We start from the raw sequence: 24459 nt of genomic DNA on the forward strand, positions 1-24459 counted from the left end.
TTCATCAGGGTTTTTAACTTTTGGTGTCATGATGGAATTAAAGTTTTTCATGAAAATTTTAGAAAGAATATAATCAATCTTTTTGGTCGTGTAGCTTGGAATCTTCATTCCTCCAACCAAGGATTGAACCCTGGCCTTGCTAGTGAGAATGCCGAATCCAAACCATTGCACCGCCAGGGAATTTCCTATAACTGATCTTTATCTTACAGTACCATTTTAGGAATGTTTACGTAAATCAATTTTTATTTGTCTGAGGTATGCTCACCTAGTTCAGCATCAAAACTGGTTAGTAATTTTATTTGCCATTGTTCACATATTTAAATATATGAGGTGCTAAAAGATACCTTGTTAATAAAGGCAGAGAGAGCTGAGAGGAAAAATCCCTTAGCAGTAGAATGCCTTTTCTTGTGACTGAAAGCATTTTTTTGTTGTTGTTGTTTTGTTTTTAGCTTTGAGGTCATGTGTTCAGATCAGGAACTCAGGACTGTCTTATCCTGCCTGCCAGGAGTTCCATCATTCTTAAGTTAGCCATAACAAATCATTCATGGATAACCTGTAACACATAGTTATATAGTAGGAACTCTGTGAGAGGCCAGAATGCTACATGATTGGTAATAACAGTTAAATCTATTTTTTTTTAAGTTGTCAAATTGATACATGTAAGTAGTGTGAAGACTCTGATAATCCTACAAGAGCTTCACTGTCCATTTCCTATCCCTGAACACTTCTCCCCAAAGAAAGCTACTTTGAATCTTCTCAACCTTATCTGCTGGCATTTACCCCCATATTTCTAAATGCTTTTATTGCTGTTTAGTTACCAACAGCTTTCTAAATTGCTATATATTCACACAAGCACCGTGTGAGAGTTACTGTACTGCATCATTGCCTTGCCAGTCTCTTTCATTTGAGGTATTGTGTTTTAAGCTTGCATTTCTCTAATGACTAATGGGGTTGAGTATCTTTTTTTATTTTATCCTTGGCATTTGGATATTCTCTTTTATGATGTGCCTGTTTAAGTCTTTTGCCCATTTTTATTCTTTTTCCTTTTTCTTATTAATTTGCAGGAGTTATTTAATTTGGATACAAATCATTTGTGGAATATATGTATTGTGAATTTTCTTCTGCTTGTGCTTGTTTAGTCTTGATGTCTTTTGATGAACCAGAAGTTCTTAGTTTTAATGGAGTGAAATTTAACAGTATTTTCTTTTGTGGTTAGTGCTTTTTGTGTCTTATTTGAGAACTTTTATCTTCTCCTGTGTCATGAAGATATTCTGTGTGTGTGATAACATATATTTAAATTCACAGTTAAATGGCATTGTAAGTGCATTCATGTTGTTGAATAACCATCACCAACATCTATCTCCAGAATGTGACCGTCTTAAATTGAACCATGAAATAAAATAATAACTGTTCACCCCCACCCCTCTTTCTAGCTCCTGGCGACCACCGTTCTGCTTTCTGTCCCTGAATCATTAACTATTCTAGGGAACTTATGTAAGTAGAGTCATATAGTATGTGTCCTTCTATGACTGGCCTAACTTGGGATTCCCTGCTGGCTCAGACAGTAAAGAGTCTGCCTGCAATGCCGGAGACCCGGGTTTGATCCCTGGGTTGGGAAGATGCCTTGGAGAAGGAAATGGCAACCCATTCTGGTATTCTTGCCTGGAAAATCCCATGGATGGAGGAGCCTAACAGGCTATATAGTCCATGGGGTTGCAAAGAGTTAGACATGACTGAGCGACTTCACTTTAACTGAGCATAATGTCTTTAAGGGTTCTCCATGTTCATACATGTGTTAGAATTTTCTTCCTTTTAGAAACTAAATAAATATTTCATTCTGTGTATGTACCACATTTTGTTTATCCATTTGTTCATTGATGAATACTTGGGTTGCTTTTACTATATTTGGCTATTACAAATAAGCAGCTGTGAATGTAGGAGTGCAAATATCTGCTTGAGACTTTTTTTTTATTCTTTTGGGTATATACCTAGAAGTGAAATTGCTGACTCATATGGTAATTATATTTTTAATATTTTGAGGTACCATAATACTGTTTTCCATAGTGGTCACACCATTTTACATTTCAACTGGCATTGTATGGGAAGTGTTTTCCGGTTCCCCACATCCTCACCAACAATTTATTTTGTTGTTTTGTCTTGATTTGGCCATCCTAATGGTTATAAAGTGGTATCTCATTGTGATTTTGTGGTTTAGTTATTACATTTCCTTAATGAAGTGTTGCTGTTGAGCATCTGTTCATGTGATTATTGGCCATTTGTAAATATTCTTTGGAGAAATATCTACTTGTCTTTTGTCTGATTTTTAATCCTATTGTTGTATGTAGTTCACTATATATTCTGGATATTAATTCCTTATCAGATATATGATTTGAAGATAATTTCTCCTATTCTGTGGATTGCCTTTTCACTCTGTTGATAGTGTCATTTGATGGATAAATATTTTAAATTTTTATGTAGCCCAGTTTATATTTTTTTTCCTTCTGTTACTATACTTCTGTTGTCACCTACATGTCACCATGTAGAAATCATTACCAAAGCCAGTGTCATGAAGCTTTTCCTGTTTTCTACTTTTATAAATTTAGGTGTTATATTTAGGTCTTTGATCCATTTTGAGTTAATATTTGCATATGGTGTAAGGTAAGGGTCAGTTTCATTCTTTCCTATGTGTATGTCCAGTTTTTCTACCATTTGTTGAAAAGACTGTACCTTCCCCATTAACTATCTTGGCAAAAATTATTTTATTACATATGTGAGGGTTTATTTCTGGGCTTTCTAGAATTATATTCCATTAGTGTCTTTGCTTTATGCCTTTGTCATGTTGTTTGATTACTGTAGCTTTTTATTAAGTTTTGATATCAGGAAGTATCAGACCTCCAAACTTTGTTCTTGGAGAAGATGATTTTGGCTATTCGGAGTCCATTGAGATCCCGTTTGACTTTTAGAATGAAGAAAGTATAGAAGTATTTTTCTGTTTCCCCAAAAGTTATAGTTGGGATTTTGCTAAGGATTGCATTGAATCTGTAGATCACTTTGGGTAGTATTGAATATATTAACAACATTAAGTCTTCGAACCCATGAACGTGGGTTGTCGGGCCATTTGTTTGTGTCATCTTCAATTTCTTTGAGTCATGTTTTGTAGTTATCAGTGTGAAAATCTTTCACCTTTGGTTAAGTTTATGTCTATGTATTTTATTCTTTTTATTCTTTATATATATGTGTGTGTGTGTATGTATAATATATGTAAATACTTTATTATAGAGATACCTGTAAGGATAGAGCATCCTCTATCAATAAGGGGGCTTCCATGGTGGCTCAGCAGTAAATTAAAAAAAAAAGAGTATTTCATTTCTTCCTTTCTTTTTGTTTTGGCTGCGCCATGTGGCAGATGAGATCTTAGTTCCCTGACCAAGAGTCAAATAGTGCCTCTTGTGGTGGAAGTGTCAAGTCCTAACCACTGAACCACCAGAGAATTCCATATGCCTAAATATTTTATTCTTGCTGATATGGTTGTAAACAGAATTATTTTCTTAACTTTCCTCTTTGAATTCGTTGCCTTTTTTTTTTTTTTTTTTTTTCCTTTTAAGTTTTTTGGCCTTGCTGCAAGGCATGGGATCTTGGTTCTCTGACCAGGGATTGAACCTGAGTCCTCTGCGTTGGAAGTGCAGTCTTAACCACTGGATTGCTAGGGAAGTCCCAGTCTTATAATCTAGTAGTGTGTTTTGGGAATAATAAGGCTTTACTTTCTAAGCAGAGAGGAACATTTTTATATTACTCTGTTAAAAAAGATAAGACTATCAGCATTAATACTGAGAGTTACTTCTCCTTAACTGTCAGAGGTTTACTTTTAAGAGTCCAGGAAACCTCCTTGGCAGTCCAGAAGTTAGGACTGTATGCTTCCACTGCAGGGCACAGGTTTGATCCCTGGTCCAGGAACTAGGGTCCCACATGCCACACAGTGCAACCCCCAAAAAAGAGTCCAGTAAGAGCATCATGGGTTTACTGCTGTTTATTATTTCATCTTAACTTTAGAATAACTACATTAAGTATTATAGTAATTGTAAATTCACTTTTTATATTGAGATTTATAATCAGTAAAGGGGCTTCCATTGTGGCTCACCAGTAAAGAATCTGCCTACCAATGCAGGAGGTGTGGATTCAGTTCAATCCCTGAATTGAGAACATCCTCTGGAGAGGGAATGGCAACCCACTGTAGTTTTCTTGCCTGGGAAATCCAATGGACAAGGAGCCTGGTGGGCTGCAGTCCATGGGGTCACAAAGAATTGGACATGACTTAGCAACTTAAACAACAACAAATAAAGACATAATTTCTTGATTTTAAAAGTCTGTGGCATATATTAATAGCACCACTGGGTATATGTTTTTTGTATACTATTAATGGACAATTTAAGTTTGTACTGGTAATTGACAGATTTTTGAAACTTTCAGCAAGTTAATAAGAAAATATGTTTTGATTGCTTTTGGTGTCATGTTGGAAACATATCTTATAGCAGATGTGAGCTGATGACATAGCAGAAAAACTCAGCAGTGGGAGTGTCCTCATTTCACACTATCTTCAGGCACTAATCCAAAAGCAGCAGCAACTCTGCATTTGCAGTCAACTGACTTACTACCAAATATAGTTATGTTTAGAACTGGAAACTTTTTCCTCACTATTTAATAGTATGTTAATAACAAGGTAACAGGAATAATTAGAATATGTTTCACTCTTCATATTTGTTTTTTGTTATGTTATAGCTGAAATTCCCTTTGTATAGAAATAGGGGGTAACAAAATTAATGTTGCACATTGAAGTTAGCAAAATTTTGTCCCAAGCAGATGTGTACTTCATATAGTATTGTTATCTAAATTGTTTTTTGGTGTTGTGCATTGTAGGGTTTCTTTTTCTTTGCCCAGAAGTTTTTGGTTTTTGTGGTGTGTCACATTTGGGGTGAATAAAGAATCTGGGAAAAGTTATATGAGAGCACATCAAATTAAAAAGGAGACAAGGGGAGCTAAGGAGTGTGATAAAGAATGGGCAGAAAAGAGAGAGCATGAGGAGACAATGGAATTGGTGAAGCCCAGAAAATAGATGTGAAGAGCCTACTCATTGGATAAGTCCTAATGCTGGGAAAGATTGAGGGCAGAAGAAGAACGGGGCAATGGGATAAGAAGGTTGGATGGCATCACTGACTCAGTGGACCTGAGTTTGAGCAAACTCTGGGAGGTAGTGAAGGACAGGGAAGCCTGGCATGTCACAGTCCATGGGGTCACAGAGAGTCGGACACAACTTAGCGGCTGAATAACAACAGGAAATAGATCGTGAAACAAAATGATAAACATGGAGAGATGCTTCTTGGTAGTCAGAAATGTGGACTGGAAATAATATATAACTCAGTTAAAAGTCATCTGTGTTTGTGGGTGTATGTACATCTCACCTTTTGATTTTACAACTGAGTAATGAAATGATACATACGAAACATTTAGTTCAGTGACAGCCATTTAGTACATACTTTGTAATGATTATTTATTAGCAGTTCCAGCTATCATTGTTCACCCATTTCCTCAGTCCAGAAAACATCAAAAGAGTCATCCTCATCCTGTTTTTCCCTTTCTTTCAATCCCAGAATCAAATCAATTACTAGATCTCATTGATTATATTTCTAGATGCCTTGAAAGTCCTTGAGGACTTCCCTTGTGGACGAATGGTTTAAAATCTGCCGGCCAATGCGGGGGACTTGTGTTTGATCCGTGGTCTGGGACAATTCCACGTACTGCAGAGCAGCTAAGCCCGTGCACCACAACTGCTGAGCCTGTGCTCTGCAGCAAGAGAATCCACCACAGTGAGAAGCCCCACGCACCACAATCAGGGAGTAGCCCTTGCTCACAGCAGCTAGAGAAAGCTGGCATCCAGCAACAAAGACCCAGTGCAACCAAAAATAAATAAATAATGTTTTTTAAAAATAGAACTTCCCTGGTGGTCCCCAGGGTAAAACTGCAGGAGTGTGAGTTTGATCCCTGGGTGGGGAACCACAGCCAAAATATCTCTCTTAAGACACTTAAATTGTGATCATTTATTTGTGTGTCTGTGTTTTCAGTTAGTTCACAGCCATTCTGGGGTAGGGATATAGGCACATAGTTGTTTTTTGTTGTTATTATTGGCTGTGTTGTGTGGCATATGTAGCCCCATGGCATGCAGGATCTTAGGTCCCCAGTCAGGGGTGGAGCTCATGCCCCCTGCAGGTGTCTTAACCCCTGGACCATCAGGGAAGCCCCTAAATAAGTTATTATAATAAATACCTTTGTTTCTTACCTCCCATATTGGTATCTGGCAGCATGATTGATTTTCAACAGTGATGTATTGAATGATTGACTAAATGAAACTATTAACATAAATGCTCAATGTGTGAGTAACTAATCATAGATTAGTGAGTTCAGTGATTTCATTAAGGACAGAGTTAGCTTGGCATTTTAGAGAAGGCATATATTGTAATGGTACAGAAAATATTTTGGAGATACTTGACTTTATGAGTTTGCAAGTTAGCCAAGAAAAAATGAGGAGTTGCCTACAAAGAGAGAGTTTAAATTACTTGTAAAACAATTGTAGGTGTGATTTTTCACATTTATTTCTTGTATCTCTTGATATAGTTATATATGAAATTTAAAACTGTACTTCATGAATTAATTTGTTAAAGGTATAACAGATCTTAGTATTTAAACCCAGAACCACAAAGCTCAGTTTATTGCTTATTTAAGAAAAGAGACCTTTGCTAGTCAGTCATAATCTCTCCATGTAGAACAAACAGCTAATCTTATTATAGGGCATTTGAAAAGTGTGAAGTTTAGAGATTAGTGGATTTTTCATAGTTGTTGTGCAGTTGGCATTAGCTGTGGAAGCATGGGTACTTGGCTGAGAGCATTACTGATTGGTATTCAGAAGTGTGTTTGTTGACAGGAGTGTGTTCCCAGTTGGCTGGCTTTCAGAAGCAAGGGACTGTTACTGATAGGTTGGCTTGCAAAAACATACTCACTGATGAAAGTTGTTTAAAAGGGCTTAAAGTTGGTTCTTACTGCATGCCTGTAGAACTGTCAGGTATTATTTAGCAATTTAAAACCGATTCTAATTATACATAGGATGGATAAAAACAGAGTCCTACTGTATAAAGCACAAGGAGCTATATTCAGTATCCTGTGACAAACCATAATGGAAAAAAATATAAAAATGTGTGTAATCTCAGGGAAGCACTATAGCAGACTAGTCCCCTTGATTTTTAACTTCAGTTAAACTCTTTAGGATTGTAAATTTGATTGAAAGAGTTCTTATAAGAACTTTAGATAGCTATGTGGGGGTACACTACCCAATGTTAACCTTTTTCAGTTGTAATGTAAGCATAATTTAGGCTTAATATTTCCTTTTGGCTGTACCACTCGGCTTCCGTGATCTTCACTCCCTGACCAGGGATTGAACCCAGGCCACAGCAGTGAAAACACCAAGTCCTAACCACTGGACTGCCAGTGAACTCTCCAGCATGATACTTTTAAAAATCAATCAATAGTAGTTTAAACTTGACTTTAGCCTGGAGATGTTACTTTTAAAATTTTTGCAGAGAAAACTAGTGTTCAAGGTAGAGATTGTTTACAGATGAAAGCTCAAAAGAAATAACTCAAAATATTTGTTGATGTGTAGAGGAAATAGAGAAACCCAATTAAAATATTAAATAATTAATGTTTGTTAATTATATTTAAGTAAAAAGTAATCAGAATTGGTGAAGCTCTAAGAAACTGGTTCCATAAAGTTCAGGTTGGGAAGCATCTCTCCAGTTGACTTTTCTAAAACTGGTAGTGTTAGAATCAAAAGGCAAGTAAATGAAAGAGATAAAATAAAACAAAGTGAAAATGAGTAGTCTGTTAAAGACACTTTTAAAAAAAAAAAGATTTCATGACCATAACCCTTCACCGTTAAATTTGCAAACAAAACCCTTACATATCTCTTATTATATGTTAGTGAAAGTGAAAGTCACTTAGTCGTGTCAGACTCATTGTGACCGTAAAGACTGCTGCTGCTGCTGCTAAGTCATTTCAGTCGTGTCCAATTCTGTGCGACCCTATAGACGGCAGCCCACCAGGCTCCCCCGTCCTGGGATTCTCCAGGCAAAAACACTGGAGTGGGTTGCCATTTCCTTCTCCAGTGCATGAAAGTGAAAAGTGAAAGTGAAGTTGCTCAGTCGTGTCCGACTCTTAGTGACCCCATGGACTGCAGCCTATCAGGCTCCTCCATCCATGGGATTTTTCAGGCAAGAGTACTGGAGTGGGGTGCCATTGCCTTCTCCGGACCGCAAGGACTATATCAGTTCAATTCAGTTCAGTCGCTCAGTCATGTCCGACTCTTTGCAGCCCCAAGAATTGCAGCACGCCAGGTGTCCCTGTCCATTACCAACTCCCAGAGTTTACCTAAACTCATGTCCATCAAGTCAGTGATGCCATCCAGCCATCTTATCCTCTGTCGTCCCCTTCTCCTCCTGCCCCCTGTCCCTCCCAGCGTCAGAGTCTTTTCCAGTGAGTCAACTCTTCACATGAGGTGGCCAAAGTATTGGAGTTTCAGCTTCAACATCAGTCCTTCCAGTGAACACCCAGAACTGATCTCCTTTAGGATGGACTGGTTGGACCTCCTTGCAGTCCAAGGGACTTTCAAGAGTCTTTTCTAACACCACAGTCCAAAAGCATCAATTCTTCGGTGCTCAGCTTTCTTCACAGTCCAACTCTCACATCCATACATGACCACTGGAAACACCATAGCCTTGACTAGATGGACTTTTGTTATCAAAGTGATGTCTCTGCTTTTGAATATGCTGTCTAGGTTGGTCATAACTTTCCTTCCAAGGAGTGTCTTTTAATTTCATGGCTGCAATCACCATCTGCAGTGATTTTGGAGCCCAAAAACATAAAGTCTGACACTGTTTCCCCATCTATTTCCCGTGAAGTGATGGGTTTTCTGAATGTTGAGCTTTAAGCCAACTTTTTCACTCTCCTCTTTCGCTTTCATCAGGAGGCTCTTTAGTTCCTCTTCACTTTCTGCCACAAGGGTGGTGTCATCTGTATATCTGAGGTTATTGATATTTCTCCTGGCAGTCTTAATTCCAGCTTGTGCTTCTTCCAACCCAGCATTTCTTATGATGTACTCTGCATATAAGTTAAATAAACAGGGTGACAATATACAGCCTTGACGTACTCCTTTTCCTATTTGAGGTATGACCTAAATCAAATCCCTTATGACTACACAGTGGAAGTGAGAAGTAGATTTAAGGGACTAGATCTGATAGAGCGCCTGATGAACTATGGACGGAGGTTCGTGACATTGTACAGGGGACAGGGATCAAGACCATCCCCATGGAAAAGAAATGCAAAAAAGCAGAATGGCTGTCTGAGGAGGCCTTACAAATAGATGTGTAAAGGACTATATAGTCCAGGAAATTTTCCAGGCTAGAATACTGGAGTGGGTAGCCTTTCCCTTCTCCAGGGGATCTTCCCAACCTAGGGTTCGAACCCTGGTCTCCCGCATTGCAGGTGAATTGTTTACCAGCTGAGCCGCAAAGGGAAGCCCTATTATATGTTAAGCACTGTTCTAATGCATTTTACAAGCATTTACTCATTCCTTGTACCAAGCCATTTAATAAGTACTATAAACTTTATTTTACTGATGAGGAAATTGGAGACACAAATAACTTATTTCGAAAAAATCCTGATAAGTGGGAGAGCCAGGATTCAAACCCAGGTGCTCTAGCTTCTTGAACGGATGTTCTTTACTATTCTTTCATGCTGTTGCATTGGTGAATTTCATACATTCTTTATAAATTTTCATACTGCCATACTTAGTTACTCTGGAAGAATTTCTTTTATTATAGTAGTAGTCTAGGAAAACATTTTGGGAGACCTCAAGATTTTGACTAATGGTACTAAATTTTATAATTTTTAGAAAGGATAATCTAATTTCTCATAGAAATATGATGAGGCTACATTTTCAAGCACCAGAGTTCCAATCTTTTATGGAAATTTTTATAATCCTGTTTTATTCAAACATGCATTATATAACTGAGTGTGTGCTGTGTGCGCTTAGTTGCTCAGTCGTGTCTGACTCCTTGTGACCCCATGGACTACAGCGTGCCAGGCTCTTCTGTCCTTGGGGATTCTCCAGGCAGGAATACTGGGGTGGGTTGACATGCCTTCCTGCAGGGGATCTTTCCAACCCGGAAATTGAACCGACATCTCCCACATTGCAGGTGGATTCTTTACTGTCTGAGTCACCAGGGAAGCCCATATAACTATGTAATAAATACTAAAGCTTTCTAAAGTATATACAGATCCGGAAGATGAAACAGATAAAATGAAAAAGAAAAGAAACCACTTCTAACTTACATCTGTTTTTTTAAATCCCATTCAATTCATCTTTTACAGTACTGTCCTAGAGTCATTTTTCTAGAGTATACATCTGGCCTTTTCTGTCTGTATGTATGGTAACCCACTGCAGTATTCTTGCCTGGAAAATTCGATGGACAGAGAAGCCTGGCAGACTATGCCCTTAGGGTCGCATAGAGTTGGATATGACTGAGTTACTGAGCATGCATGTACAGCTTTCCCCTAAAACCCCTAAACATGGCCTCAGCCTGCCTCCATCCAGTCTTCTGTAGTTAACCCACCAAGCATCTCACTGCCGCACCTGCGGCTCCTCATTCTGTGCCTTCTTGCTCTAATCCACTCAGGGCGTTACTTAAGGCAACACCTAGCCATAGGACCAGTACATTGTAGGCTTTCAAAGTATACAGTGTATTGGATTTTTTTAAATTCACAAGGTCATACAGCCATCATCACCATCTAACTCCAGTTAATTTCATCAACTCCAAAAGAAATCTCATATCCATTAGCAGTCAGGCTCAATTCTACCCTACCACCTGTAATTGCCTTTTATTATTCCTGGATACACTTCAGAATACTGTATTGCATTTAGTCGTCATGTCTTCTTTATAGTTTCCTCCAGTATTTGATGATTTCTCCATCTTTCTTTGTTTTTCATGACAGTTTTGAAAAGAACTGGTCAGATATTTTGTAGGATGTTCCTCTATTTGGGTTTGTTTAATGTTTTTCTCATGATTAGAAGGGTTATGGGTTTTGGGGTAAGAGCATCACCAAGATGGGCTGCATTTCTCTTCACATCTTATCAGGAGGTCATGATTTCAATGACTTGACACCAGTGATGTTAATCTTATTCACTTGATTAAGGTGTTGTCTGCCAGGTTTCTCTACTGTAAAGTTAGTATTTCTTCCTTGCCCTACCCTATTCCTAGGAAGTGAGTCATTCAGCCCAGCCCACACTCCAGGGGGAGGGGAACTAAACTCCACCTCGTTAATGGGATATACCTATGTATATTATCTGGAGTGCTGCTGTAAGAAAGATTTGTCCCTTCCATAATATTTTTTCACTCAATAATTTATACCAATATGCACTCATTTATATTTACTCTTTACCTTGGTTTATCACCCAGTACTATAAATTGCTTTACATTTGGCCAGTAGGGGCTCTTTCAGGTTGGCCTCTGTGGTGTGTGTTTGTTTTTGCTTTTTGTTTTTGGCATGCTCCCATTGTAACATTTCCTTACTTTCAGGCACTGTAAGATGCTCCATGCTCATGCTGTATTTCACTCCCCCAGATCCAGTATCAAGTATTCCTCCAAATAGCCTTGATTCTTTTTATTAGAAAATGGTATTTTGAAACTAAGATCTGAGGAACTGAGTATTCTTGTTGCTATTAGGATGTGACTGCATTTGGACTCCAGGTTTATTTTTGGCTATGCTGGGCTTTCTCAACTTACGACGAGCAGGGACTATTCTCTAATTGAGGTGCACAGACTTCTTGTGGCAGTGGCTTCTCTCATTGCAGAGCACGGGCTCTAGTAGTTGTGGCACACGGTCTTATTTGGGGCTTCCCAGGTGGCACTAATGGTAAAGAATCTGCCTGCCAGTGTGGAGTTGTGGGTTCAGTCCCTGGGTCAGGAAGATGGCCTGGAGAAGGAAATGGCAACCCACTTCAGTATTCTTCCCAGGAGAATCCCATGGACAGAGGATCCTGGCAGGCTGCAGTCCATGGGGTCACAAAGAGTTGGGTACAACTGAGCACAGCACAGCACAGCACGGGCTTACTTGCCCTGCAGCATGTGGGATCTGCCTGGACTGGGGATTGAACCGGTGTCCCCTGCGTTACAAATAATGGCAGATTCTTAAACCACTGGACCACCAGGAAACCCTCCCCCACCTGCCCCTTTTTAAAAAATAAGCAGCTTTTTTTGTGATTTTAATGTACATATACTGTTCACCCATTTAAAGTACACAATTCATCTGTTTCTAGTATATTCATTAAATTTTGCGACCATAACCATAAACAGTTTTAGAGCATTTTCCTCATCCCAAAAGTTCATGCGTCTGTTTCCTCCCAGTTTACCCTGCTGCTGCTGCTCAGTCGCTTCAGTCGTCTCTGACTGTGCGACCCCATAGACGGCAGCCCACCAGGCTCCACCGTCCCTGGGATTCTCCAGGCAAGAACCGCTAATCTCTCGTTTTCATAAATATGTGGTCTTTTGTGACTGTCTTACTTCACATAGCTGATGTTTTTGTGGTTCATCTGCATTGTAGTATGTGTCAGTACTTCATTCCTCTTTTCCCCTACAGGGAAGCTCAGTCCTAACAACTGGATCACCAGGGAACTCCTGTACGTCATTCCTTTTAATTGTCATATAATATTCTAGTGTATGGATATATAATGCCTTTTGTACATTCGTTCCTCAGGTAATGGACATTTGGGGTTGTTCTACATTTTGTCTGTTATGCTGCTGTGTACATTTCTGTACAAGTTCTTATGTAGTTCATTTCTCTTGGTCATACCTGGTAGCGGACTTGGTCTGGCACAAGTTTATTCTTCCAAGGAACTGCTAGACTGTTTTTCAAAGTGACTACCATTTAGTATCCCCTTCAGCAATGTATAAGGCATTCTAATTTCATGACATCCTATAACATTTTTTTTTTAAATCGCTCTCTTCAACTATAGCCAGTAGGTGTATGTCAAATGATATCTCATTTTACTTTTAGAATGCACTTCCCTGATGGCTAATGATGCTGAGTATCTCTTCATATGCATATTAGCCATTTGTTTATATTCTTTGGAGAAATGTCTGTTCAGATACTGTGCCCATTTTTAAATTGAGTTATTTGTCTTTATTACTGAGTTATAAGCATTCTTTATGTTTTCTGGGTATGTGTCCTTTATCAGATTTGCAAGAATTTACCTCCATTCTGTAGGTTGGTTGTATTTTCATTTTCCTAATGATGGCTTTCATTCCTTCTGGTTTTCCTGTTACATGTATCTTATACTTTTTGCATTTCCCACAGTCCTTGGATAGTCTGTTCTGGTCCATCCTACCCCAGTTCTTTGTTCTCTTTGCTTTTCTGTTTTCAGGGATTCTATGCATAATATCCTGTAGTTCAGAGGGTTTTTTCCCTCAAACCATGTCCAGTGTTAGAAAGCAGCCCATCAAGGCATTCTTCAGTGTTTTTATCTCTAGCATTTGACTTTGGTTCTTTCTTAGGATTTCCATCTCTCTGCTTATGTTGCCTATCTGTTTTTGCATACTGTCTACTTTGTCCACTGGAATCCTTAGAATATTAATCATAGTTGTTTTAAATTCTGATAATGCCTATATCCCTGTCATATCTGGTTGTGATAATTTGCTCTGTTTCTTGTGTGATATATCCTTTTGTTATGCCTTGTAATTTTTTCTTGTTACTTAGCTGTGATATACTCTGTTAAAGGAATATGCTATAAGTATCTCAGTAATATAGTGGTGGGGTGTGAGGGGAAGGGAAAGAGTTGTGTACTTCTGTGATTATGTTTCAGCCTTTTAGCGAGGCTTTGCCTCTAGACTGTGAACTTTTCAAAAGAGTTTCTCAATTTTTCTTTGCCCCTGAGGTGGGATATTAGGGTTGGAGTTCTATATTTCTCTTCCCCTAGGTTAGTTATGCTTTGACAATAATCCTTCCAAGTTAGGTTCTAAGTAGTTTCTCCTGAGGGCATGCCTAGTTAAAAGCGGAATCCTCCGGTGTATTTAAAAGGATTTAACTTCACTCCTTTGCATGTGGAATCTAGTTGTCTCAGCATAATTTGTTGACAAGGCCTTTTCCCCATTGAATTGTCCTTATGTTAATACCAAACTGTCTTGATCACTGTAGATGTGTAGTATATTGGAATTGGGTAGTATGAGTTGTCTCACTTTGTTCTTTTTCAAGATTATGTTAGCTATTCTGGGTCCCCCAAGTACCAATTTTGCCATTTCTGTAAAGGAAGTAGTGAAAAAGTTGACTTAAAATTCAACATTGAAAAAACTAAGATCATGGCATCCAGTCCCATCACTTCATGGCAAATAGATAACAGGTGAGGAAACAATGGAAACAGTGACAGACGTTATTTTCTTGGGCTCCAGCATCACTGCAGATGGTGACTGTAGCCATGAAATTAAAAGATGTGCTTGCTCCTTGGAGGAGAGGCTATGACCAACCTGCTGCTGCTGCTGCTAAGTCGCTTCAGTCGTGTCCGACCCTGTGCAACCCCATAGATGGCAGACCACCAGGCTCCCCCGTCCCTGGGATTCTCCAGGCAAGAATACTGGAGTGGGTTGCCATTTCCTTCTCCACTGCATAAAAGTGAAAGTGAAGTTGCTCAGTTGTGTCAACTCTTAGCGACTCCATGGACTGCAGCCTACCAGGCTTCTCCGTCCATGGGATTTCCAGGCAAGAGTACTGGAGTGGGGTGCCATGACCAACCTAGATAGCATATAAAAAGCAGAGACATTACTTCGCTGACAAAGGTCCGTCTAGTCAAAGCTATGGTTTTTCCAGTAGTCATATATGGATGTGAGAGTTGGACTACAAAGAAAGCTGAATGCCAAAGAATTGATGCTTTTGCACTATGGTGTTGGAGAAGACTCTTGAGAGTCCCTTGGACTGCAAGAGATGAAACCAGTCAATCCCTAAAGGAAATCAACCCTGAATATTCACTGGAAGGACTGATTTTGAAGCTGAAACTCCAATACTTTGGCTACCTGATGTGAAGAACTGACTCACTGGAAAAGACTTCGATGCTGGGAAAAATTGAAGACAGGAGAAGAAGGGATGACAGAGGATAAGATGGTTGGATGGCCTCACTGACTCATTGGACATGAGTTTGAGCAAGCTCTGGGAGTTGGTGATGGACACGAAGCCTATTGTGCTGCAGTCCATGGGGTTGCAAATAGTCAGACACAGCTGAGCAACTGAACTGAAAGAAGGTAGCAGAGATTTCCATACAGTGATGTTGAATGTGTGGATCAACTTGGGGAGGATTACCATCTTAAGAATATTAATTCAGGATTGGGAACTCATGTACACCCGTGGCGGATTCATGTCAGTGTATGGCAAAACCAATACAGTATTGTAAAGTAAAATAAAGTAAAAAAAAAAAAAAGAATATTAAATCTTGCAGTCCATGAACATGTGTGTGTGTGTATTTGCTCAGGCGTCTCCAACCCTTTGTGACCCCATGGACTGTAGCCCTCCAAGTTCTTCTGTCCATGGAATTTTCCAGGCAAGAATACTGAAGTGGGTTGCCATTTTCTTCTCTAAGGGAGCTTCCCGACCCAGGCATCAAATCCATGTCTCCTGGGTTGCCTACATTGGCAGGCAGATTGTTTATCACTATGCCATCTGGGAAACTGCATGAACATGGATATTTAATATTTACTTAAGTCTTTAATTTCTTTTAAAAATGTTTTGTACTTTTTAGAGAGTGAGTTTTGCACATGTTTTTGTTAAGGATTTTTTCTTTTTTATGTGAACCATTTTTAAAGTCTTTATTCTGGGTTTTTTGTTTGTTTTTTGTTATAAAATATTTTGGTTTTTTTGGCCATGAGGCACATGGGATCTTCCCTCCTCCACCAGGGATTGAACCCACACCCCCTGCATTGGAGGGGGAAGTCTTAATCACTGGACTACCAGGGAAGTCCCAAGTTTGCACTTCTTGTTATTAAATTCATTCCTAAGTATTTATTATTTTTGTTGCCATTATAAATAGAATTTCCTTAATTTCATTTTGATTTTGTTCAGGGCTACTGTATAGAAATATAATTGATGCTGATATTATAAATTTTATCTTGCAACTTTACTGATTTGCTGTTCTAATATATTTAGTGGATTCTTTTGATTTTTTTGTATACAGGATTATATAATTTACAAATAGAAATAACTTTGCTTCTTACTTTCTAACCAAGATACCCTTTATTTCATTTGCTTGCCAATTGCCCTGGCTAGCATCTCCAATACAGTGTTGAATACACGTGATGAGAGTGGACATCCCTGTATAATTTCTGAAATTCCTTAACCATTAAGTATAATATTAGTTGCAGTTTTGTTTACTAGATGTCCTTTGTCAAAGCAAGGAATTTCCCTTGTATTTCTAGTTTGTTGGGTGTTTTCAGTCATGAAGGGGTGTTGAACTTGTGGAGTTATTTCTATAATCAACATCATATAACTATACAGTTCAATTATTTATTGGTATACAAATTACTTCTTTGTGTGCTTTGTGCTCTTTAGTAGATTTATAATTATTATGCTATGTAGTTTTTAAATTTAATTTATTTATTTTTGGCTGTGATGGCTCTTCACATCCAAATCACACTGGGATTTTCTCCAGTTGTGGGGAGTGGGGGCTACTCTCTAGTTGCTCTGTGCAGGCTCTTCACTGCAGGGTCTTCTCTTGTTGTGGAGCACAGGCTCTAGGGCATGTTGCTTTCAGTAGTTGTAGCCAGTGGGCTAAGTAGTTGTAGCTCCCAGGCTCTAGAGCACAGGCTCAATAGTTGTGGCATATGGACTTAATTTCTTCATGCTGTGTTTGATCACGTGATTTGATCATGCTTCTCAGATCAGGGATCAAACTCATGTCTCCTGCATTGGCAGGCAGATTCTTTACCACTGAGCCACCAAGGAAGCCCTGTTTTTCAAATTGGGAGGAAAAAGTTATAAACAAAAAGAACATTTATTATATCTTCTGTATCTATCCTGTACTTGTACTATATATTTATTTGTGCTCTTTCTTTGTTTCACATAGTAGTTAGTGTCCTTTCCTTTCAGCCTAAAAAACTCCCTTTAGTATTTCTTGCAGGTGAGGTCCGCTAGTCATCATCTGCTAGTTCTCAGTTTTTGTTTACCTAGGAATGTTTTAATTTGCCTATTTGAGTTTTGAGGAATAGTTTTGCTGGATATAGAATTTTCAATTGACAGATTTTGTTCTTTGTTCTTTGAATGTTATTCCACTGCTTTCTGGGTTCCTAGTTTCTGGTGAGACAGCCTCTGTTTGATGGATGGTTTCTTTCTTGCTGCTTTCACGATTCATTCTTTAGTTGTGAACAGTTTGATTATGATATATAGATAGATGTGTATCTCTGAGTTTTTCTCTTGGGAGTTTGTTGAGCTTTTGATTGTTAGAGTCATTGTTTTAATCAAATTTGGCAAATTTTTGGCCATTATTTCATCAGATGCTCTTTTTGCCCCTTTTGTTTCCTCTCCTGATACTCTTAATATGTATATATTGATAACCTGATGTCCCATAGGTCTCTGTTAGTTACTTTCTATTTCTCTTAACTCAGACTGGTTAATCTAAACAGAGCTTTCTTCAGTTTCACTGATTCTTTTTTTCTGTTTCATCAAATCTGCTATTCAGCCTATCTAGCAGATTTTTTAAATTTCAGTTACTGTATTTTGCAGCTTTGTGGTTTATATTTGGTTCTTTTCCTCCAAAGCTTTTTTTTGCTTATTTTTTACAATTTCTTCATGTTCATATGCTGAAAGATTTTCCATATACATTTCCTTATTTCTTTAGCCATGGTTTCTTTTAATCTTTGGAATATATTTAATACAGCTGATCTAAAGTCTTTTTCTAATAAATTAAATATCTAACCTTCCAGTTTCTGTTGGTTGCTGTTTTTACCCTTTGTATGTGCCATACTTTGTTTTCATGTTTTGTAATATTTTGTTGAAAACTGGATGCTTAAATAATATATTGTGGCAACAGGAATTTGGTTGTTCTTGTTTGTTGTAGTTGCTTCCTTACTTAATGACTTCTCTGACCTAATTCTGAAACGTCTGTGTTCTTGGTTGTGTGTGGCCAGTAAAGTCTTCACTTGGTTAGCTGAGTGGTCACCCAGTGATTGGGCAGAAGGTTACCTTATTAAATGAAATGCAATTGTTTTCCTGGAATCAACAAACCTCCTGGGCATTTTAGAGGAGCTCTGTGTGTCTTTGGGGGCATTTTAGAGGAGCTCTGTGTGCATTTGGGGGCATGCCTTTAACACTCAGCTAGGTAGTTGCAAATTCAGCCTAGCTCTCACTTCCTGCTTGTGCAGATCTCAGGTTCACCAGAGGTGCTAGTTGAAGGCCATCTAATGACCTCTTGTGACTTTTCTGAGCATGTTCATGGCTGGCCTGATCTTCTAGTTAGAAATTGGTCAGAGATTTTCAAAGCCATACAGACATTTCATATTCCACCCTTTCCTATTAAAATAGTTGTTTAGTCTGTTTGACCTGCTGAGTCCCTGGTGGCTCAGATGGTAAAGAATCCACCTGTGATGTAGGAGACCTGGGTTCGATCCCTGGATTGGGACGATCTCCTGGAGATCTTTTAACTAGAGCAAGTTAAAATACCACAGAGTTTACTATAAAAACCAGTTCAACTATTTTCCTTGAATAAATCCTCCCTGAATTGCTACAAGCCTCACGTGATTTTCTAAATTTTGAAGAAGTTAATTCTTACAATTTTTGCTATTTTTCTCATTGCTTTTATTGAAGACAGAATTTTTGAGGATCCTAACTCCCATTTTCACTACTACCCTCAGCTTTACTCTCAGCTTGTCCTTTCATTCCTGTCCTCATTCCCTTTTACTGGTACGGTTAGATGAGACTTTGTTTGGATTTATTCATATTTGAAGTGTGGGATTCTGCTGAGGACATTCACTGTAAATGTATTTACAATAGCAAAAGAGTGCAAAACCACCAATATGTTCCAAAATAAGGAAATAGATTTTTTTTTTTAATGGTTCATCTATGTATCCATTTGATGGAAACATTTTGCAAATACTGACAATCATACATACAAAGGAAAATGTTTATGATATAATACAGATGGAAAGGAACAGTATAAATACAGTAATTGAAAATAAGCTTTGTAAAGAGATAAGCATACTTGAGCATGAAAAACTCCGGTAGGAGCCTTATCAAAATGATAGCATTTGTTACTCCTTGGTGATAGTTAAATGGTGTTAAGTAAAACAAATTATCTTTGTTCTATATTATACCATAAGGTTGTATTAATTGTTATTAATATGAAATGCAGCCATTAATGTGACACACATATAAAACTTTTTCATTCATGTTTATTCAGGTAAAAATTATATAATTGTTGAACATTGGCAATTTAACATAAATTTTTATAAATAAATAAAGAGAGAGTTGTAAAAACATGCTAATAACCCTAGCATTGGGGCTAACAAAATACATATGAACTGTTTTAATCTCCAGAGTTTATGGTGTAGAAAAATATTCAGTTTCACTGGAGTATATTAGGGTGAATTGTTAGGCACATAAGTAACCTGTAGTCTTACTTATTAGCATTTCATTTTTTTTTTCTTTTTAGGCGCATATTAAATTTCCTATTGACTACCCATATTCACCACCTACCTTCAGATTCTTGACCAAAATGTGGCACCCCAACATTTATGAGGTAAGAGATATCTATCATGAATTTCTTTGAAGATTTGATTTTTTGACACTGTCCTTTAAAATAACCTCCATAGCTCAGTATACTGTGGTGACAAAGAACTATTTGTGGCTTTTATTATACCAGTGTATATTATGGTTGGGGCTTTCCAGGTGACTCAGTGGTAAAGAATCCTCCTGCCAGTACAGGGGACTCAGGAACCACAAGTTCGATCTCTGGGTTGGGAAGTTCCCCTGCAGTAGGAAATGGCAATCCACTCCAGTATTCTTGCCTGGAGAATTCCATGGACAGAGGAGCCTGCCGGTCTACTGTCCATGGGGTCGCAAAGAGTTGGACATGACTGAGCACACACTGTTCCATATTACGGTTAATTTAAGATTGAGACTTTAAAACTTTGCTGCTCATTGCTAAGATTATAATTCATATGTGTTAGCATTTACATTTTTAAAAATTTAATAAAGTTATACAAATTTATTTGTGTACCTGTTCCCTAGCTTCACAGACTCTAGCTTCACAATTTGGCACTTTAATCAGAGATTCAGCTTGTGGCGAAGGGAGTGGGAATCATTTGTACTGGTCTCCTTTAAGGAGTTGCTGCATACTGGCTGAGAGTCTCTTCTGAAATAAATTCAGGGTTAGGGTCTTCTGTTGGACAAGTGCACATGCCTGGGAAAACAATTTCTAGCTTTTTTGATGAAATGTACTTAGCTTTGTGCTAAGTTTTAAGGATCCTGAAATGATTCCTTATGTTTCTTGGGGTATATGTCAAGGCCCACTGATAAATCCTTTGAGTCTACTCCTTTACCATTCTGTAGTCTGTTTCATTACAGTAGGACTCTGAAGTTGTAACTGAGGCCCAAGCATTAAATTTGTTTTTCTAAATTTGCGACTTTAGTAGTATAATTTTTGGGTTTTTTTTTTTTTTTGGTCACCATGTATATTGGCAACCTCCTGTGCTCCAGAAATAGAGCTACAAGGCCTTTACTTATTCTATAGTGCTGAATAGATCTCAGTCTATATAAAGAACACCTTGGAGCAGCATTATTGTTTTTCACAATCTGCTTTTTTCTGTAAGTCATTATCTTCATTTTTCTTTCCTTAAAACGGGACAAAGAGTGCTCAAAAGGTGATACATTGTAACATTTCCAGAAATAAGCTCCCAGAATATTGTTTTCTTTAGTATCTTTAGTATTTGACATAACCATAATACAAACAACACTGAATGTGTTATACTGTTCTGTATAACAAAGTTATCCTGTTGTAGGAGAGAGACTATAGAAATATTTCACTGTTTCATAAGTTAAAACTGAGTCAGTTATTACCGAAATATTTTTGTGTCTGTCTCCATTTAATAATCACAAATTCTTGCCTTCAAAACTAGGTGGTATATATAGGTTTTAGATAATAAAAGAGAAGTGAAAACAACATTGAATGTGTTATACTGTTCTATGTAACAAATATATACCTTGTCTTGCCACTGAGAATGCATTTCACGTTAGAGCCACACACTTGCCTGTTTCCATCTCATTTATCTAATTCTCAAACTTTTGCCAAAAAAGAAGAAAAAGCATGATAAAGGAACCAAAGCTTTTTCAGAAGAAAATGTAGGTAGATACAGTCCCCTTTCCATTGCTTTTTCACCACTTAGGTAGGCAACCTAGTTCTGTCTCTTAAGATTTAGCATTGGATCATTATTTTTAGAAATATTTTTCATATTCATAAAAATTTTAGCAGTAGAATAATATATGCATATCTTACAGATATGCAGTTGTTTACCATGCCCTATAAGTTGTTTGTAAACAAGTGTTAAGTCATAGTTAAGCATTAAATTTGATGTAATCAAATGAGTCACAAGAGACTTTCCTTGTGACATTTGTTAGTTTACTTTGCTACATTCTGGAAATGGTATCAGAATTGAACTTGGGGGCCCAAGTATGTATTTGTGATTTTAGACATTAGGGCTTATGGTTCTTAGCCAAAAGGATGGGATATTCTTGGAAATTGCTCTCTACTCATCCATCTATGTTGTCACCTAGAAACACAACGGACCTCAGTGTCAAATTGTTCTAGTCACCAAATTGTTTACTACAGAATTATTTTTAATAGAACTGGGATTGAAATGGGGGAACAGTGACAACAATATCAACAGCAACAAAATAATACTAAAGCAAAAGCCTACTCAAATGCTAAAATATATGAATTGATGAGTTTTTTGTGTATTAACTTTGTGAGCATTAAAAATATTGTAAGGACTATTTTGGGTAGAAAATAGTTTATGAAGTTTTTAAAAACTAGAGCTTTGGTATAGTTGTGTTAAATACATTCACAGATATTACTGTAGCCCCCAAAGTTATAAATAAACTGCTGTTACCAATTTCAACATTTATCATTGCCATATTTGTGAAATTTATAAATACCAAGGGGAAACTTGGAGAACAAAAGAAATTTAATATGAACTTGTCATCAATGACCATGCTACACAGTTGACTCCTTTTTACTTTATATAATATGTTAAGTGATCTCAGTAACAGTTTGCCTGGTTACATGTGTTGTGTGTGTTCAGAAGCAGATAACCAGGGAAGCCCATTTGCTTCACAAATCATGTATTCAAATGAAGTTTTTGTACACAAACTCTTCAGTATGAACTTCACAGCTATGGCAACTCAAAAATCTCACTGCTCTTTGTATTTGTTTTCATTTTACATCTCAGAACTGCCTTTCTCAAAGCTTAGAACTTCTCCCTCCCCCCTCCTTTTTTTTTTTTCTAAGATTTATTTATTTTTGGCTATGGTGAGTCTTTGTTGTTGCACATGGGCTTTCTCTATTTGCAACAGGCAGTGGCTACTTTTTGTTGTGATGCGCAGGCTCCCCCTTGGAGTGGCTTCTCCTAGAGCTTCAGTAGTTGTTGCTTGCAGGCTCTAGTGCACTGGCTCCATAGTTTGTGGCTTATGGGCTTAGTTGCTTCACAGCATGTGGAATTTTCCTGGCCCGGGGATCAAACCCTTGTCACTTCCCTATAACCTGCAGATATTTCCTCTCGTACCTATCGATTGTTTTTTTCCCATTGTCTTTGATAATGTCCTTTGCACAAAAGTGCTGATTTGATGAGAGTCAGTTATCTGTTAGCATGTTTGTGCATACCTAAAAGCATGCTAAATCAAGTCAGATTTATTTTTATATATTTTTTTTTAGAGAATCTCTGTTTATGCAGCAGTTATGAGGATGACGGAAGTGCCATACCGCGACTGCTTACGCTTGTAGTGATGGAATCGCTAGTAGTGCAATATCTAGGCTTGATTCACTGTAAGTCTCGTTAACGCACATGCTGCCACATCTCGGCAAATGATCATGTCAGCGTTAATGGCTTCATGGATCTCTCGAGCTACGTCTGAGCCGCAGTTCGCTGTATGCGATCATGCTCATAGACATGTCCAGCGTCGAGTCTAGCCGGTAGGACTTGGAAGTCGTTTTCTTTGTCTACTCGCCATTTGCGTCTTGTCATCATGAGGATTTTAAACACACATACAGACAGACACAGACACACTGTTATAAAAAGACTTTATGATTTAGGCTCTTGGATCTTTGTTCCATTTTGAGTTAATTTTGTATATGGTGTGAGGTAGGAGTTCAACCTCATTCTTTTGGAAATCCAGTCCCAGCATCATTTGCTAAAGAGACTGTTCTTTCCCCATTGGATGAACTTACCATCTTATCAGAAACAATTGGCCATGTTGTATGAATCTGTGTAGACTCTCAGTTCTGTTGCCTTGATCTATATATCTGTCATGCCAGTCCTAAACTGTCTTATTCTCTGTAGCTCTGTAGTAAGTTTTGAAATCAGGAAGTATGAATCCTTCAACTTTATTATTTTCCAAGATTGTTTTGGCTTTTGTGAGTCCCTTAAATTTCCTTATAAATTTTATGGACGGTTTGTCAGTTTCTACAAAAAGGGAAGCTAGGGTTTTGATTGGGATTGGATTGAATCTGTTTTATTTATTTTTGCCATGCCACATGGCTTGTGAGATCTTAGTTCCCTTACCAGAGATTGAACCTAGGTCCTGGGCAGTGAAAGCACAGAGTTCTAACCTTTGTCCATGGGATTTTTCAGGCAAGAATACTGGAGTGGGTTGCCATGTCCTCCTCCAGAGATGCCTCCACTGGAATTTCAAAAATCCCAAAATGAACTGACTTGTTGATCTTATATCCTACAACTTTGTTGAATTGATTCTCTCTAGTAGTTTTCTTGTGAGTTCTTTGGAATTTTCTTTGACTTTTACAATAAAAATGGATTTACTTCTTCCTTTTCAATTTGTACACTTTCAGAATTTTTCTTAATTCCTCTGGCTACTACTTCCAGTACATTGTAAATAGCAATGGTAAAAGTGGGTACCCTTTGTCTTATTTCTGATCTCAGGAAAGTTTTCACCATTGAGGATGCTAGCTGTGGGTTGGTTTTTTGGTCTCAAATTTATTTATCTTCTTAATATAACTCCCATTTACACTTTTAAGATAGCTGGGAAGTATGGTTTTCTGAGTGTTTTTATTATGAGTAAGTGTTGGGTCTTGTCGAGTGCTTTGCCTGAATCAGTTGAGAGGCC

The 24459-nt window shown here is 37.9% G+C and overlaps 1 protein-coding gene across 1 annotated transcript in view; it reads left to right on the plus strand.

Moving 5' to 3' along the window:
• The window catches only part of UBE2R2 (ubiquitin conjugating enzyme E2 R2), a 100407-nt gene that overhangs the window by 54714 nt on the left and 21234 nt on the right, over positions 1-24459 (plus strand). The window contains exon 2 of the mRNA XM_018052369.1: positions 19778-19864. Coding sequence (XP_017907858.1) covers positions 19778-19864 — 87 coding nt within the window. The remainder of the gene's footprint in view (positions 1-19777; positions 19865-24459) is intronic.

The sequence above is a fragment of the Capra hircus genome, chromosome 8 (genome assembly GCF_001704415.2).
Source record: "Capra hircus breed San Clemente chromosome 8, ASM170441v1, whole genome shotgun sequence".
Taxonomy (NCBI): domain Eukaryota; kingdom Metazoa; phylum Chordata; class Mammalia; order Artiodactyla; family Bovidae; genus Capra; species Capra hircus.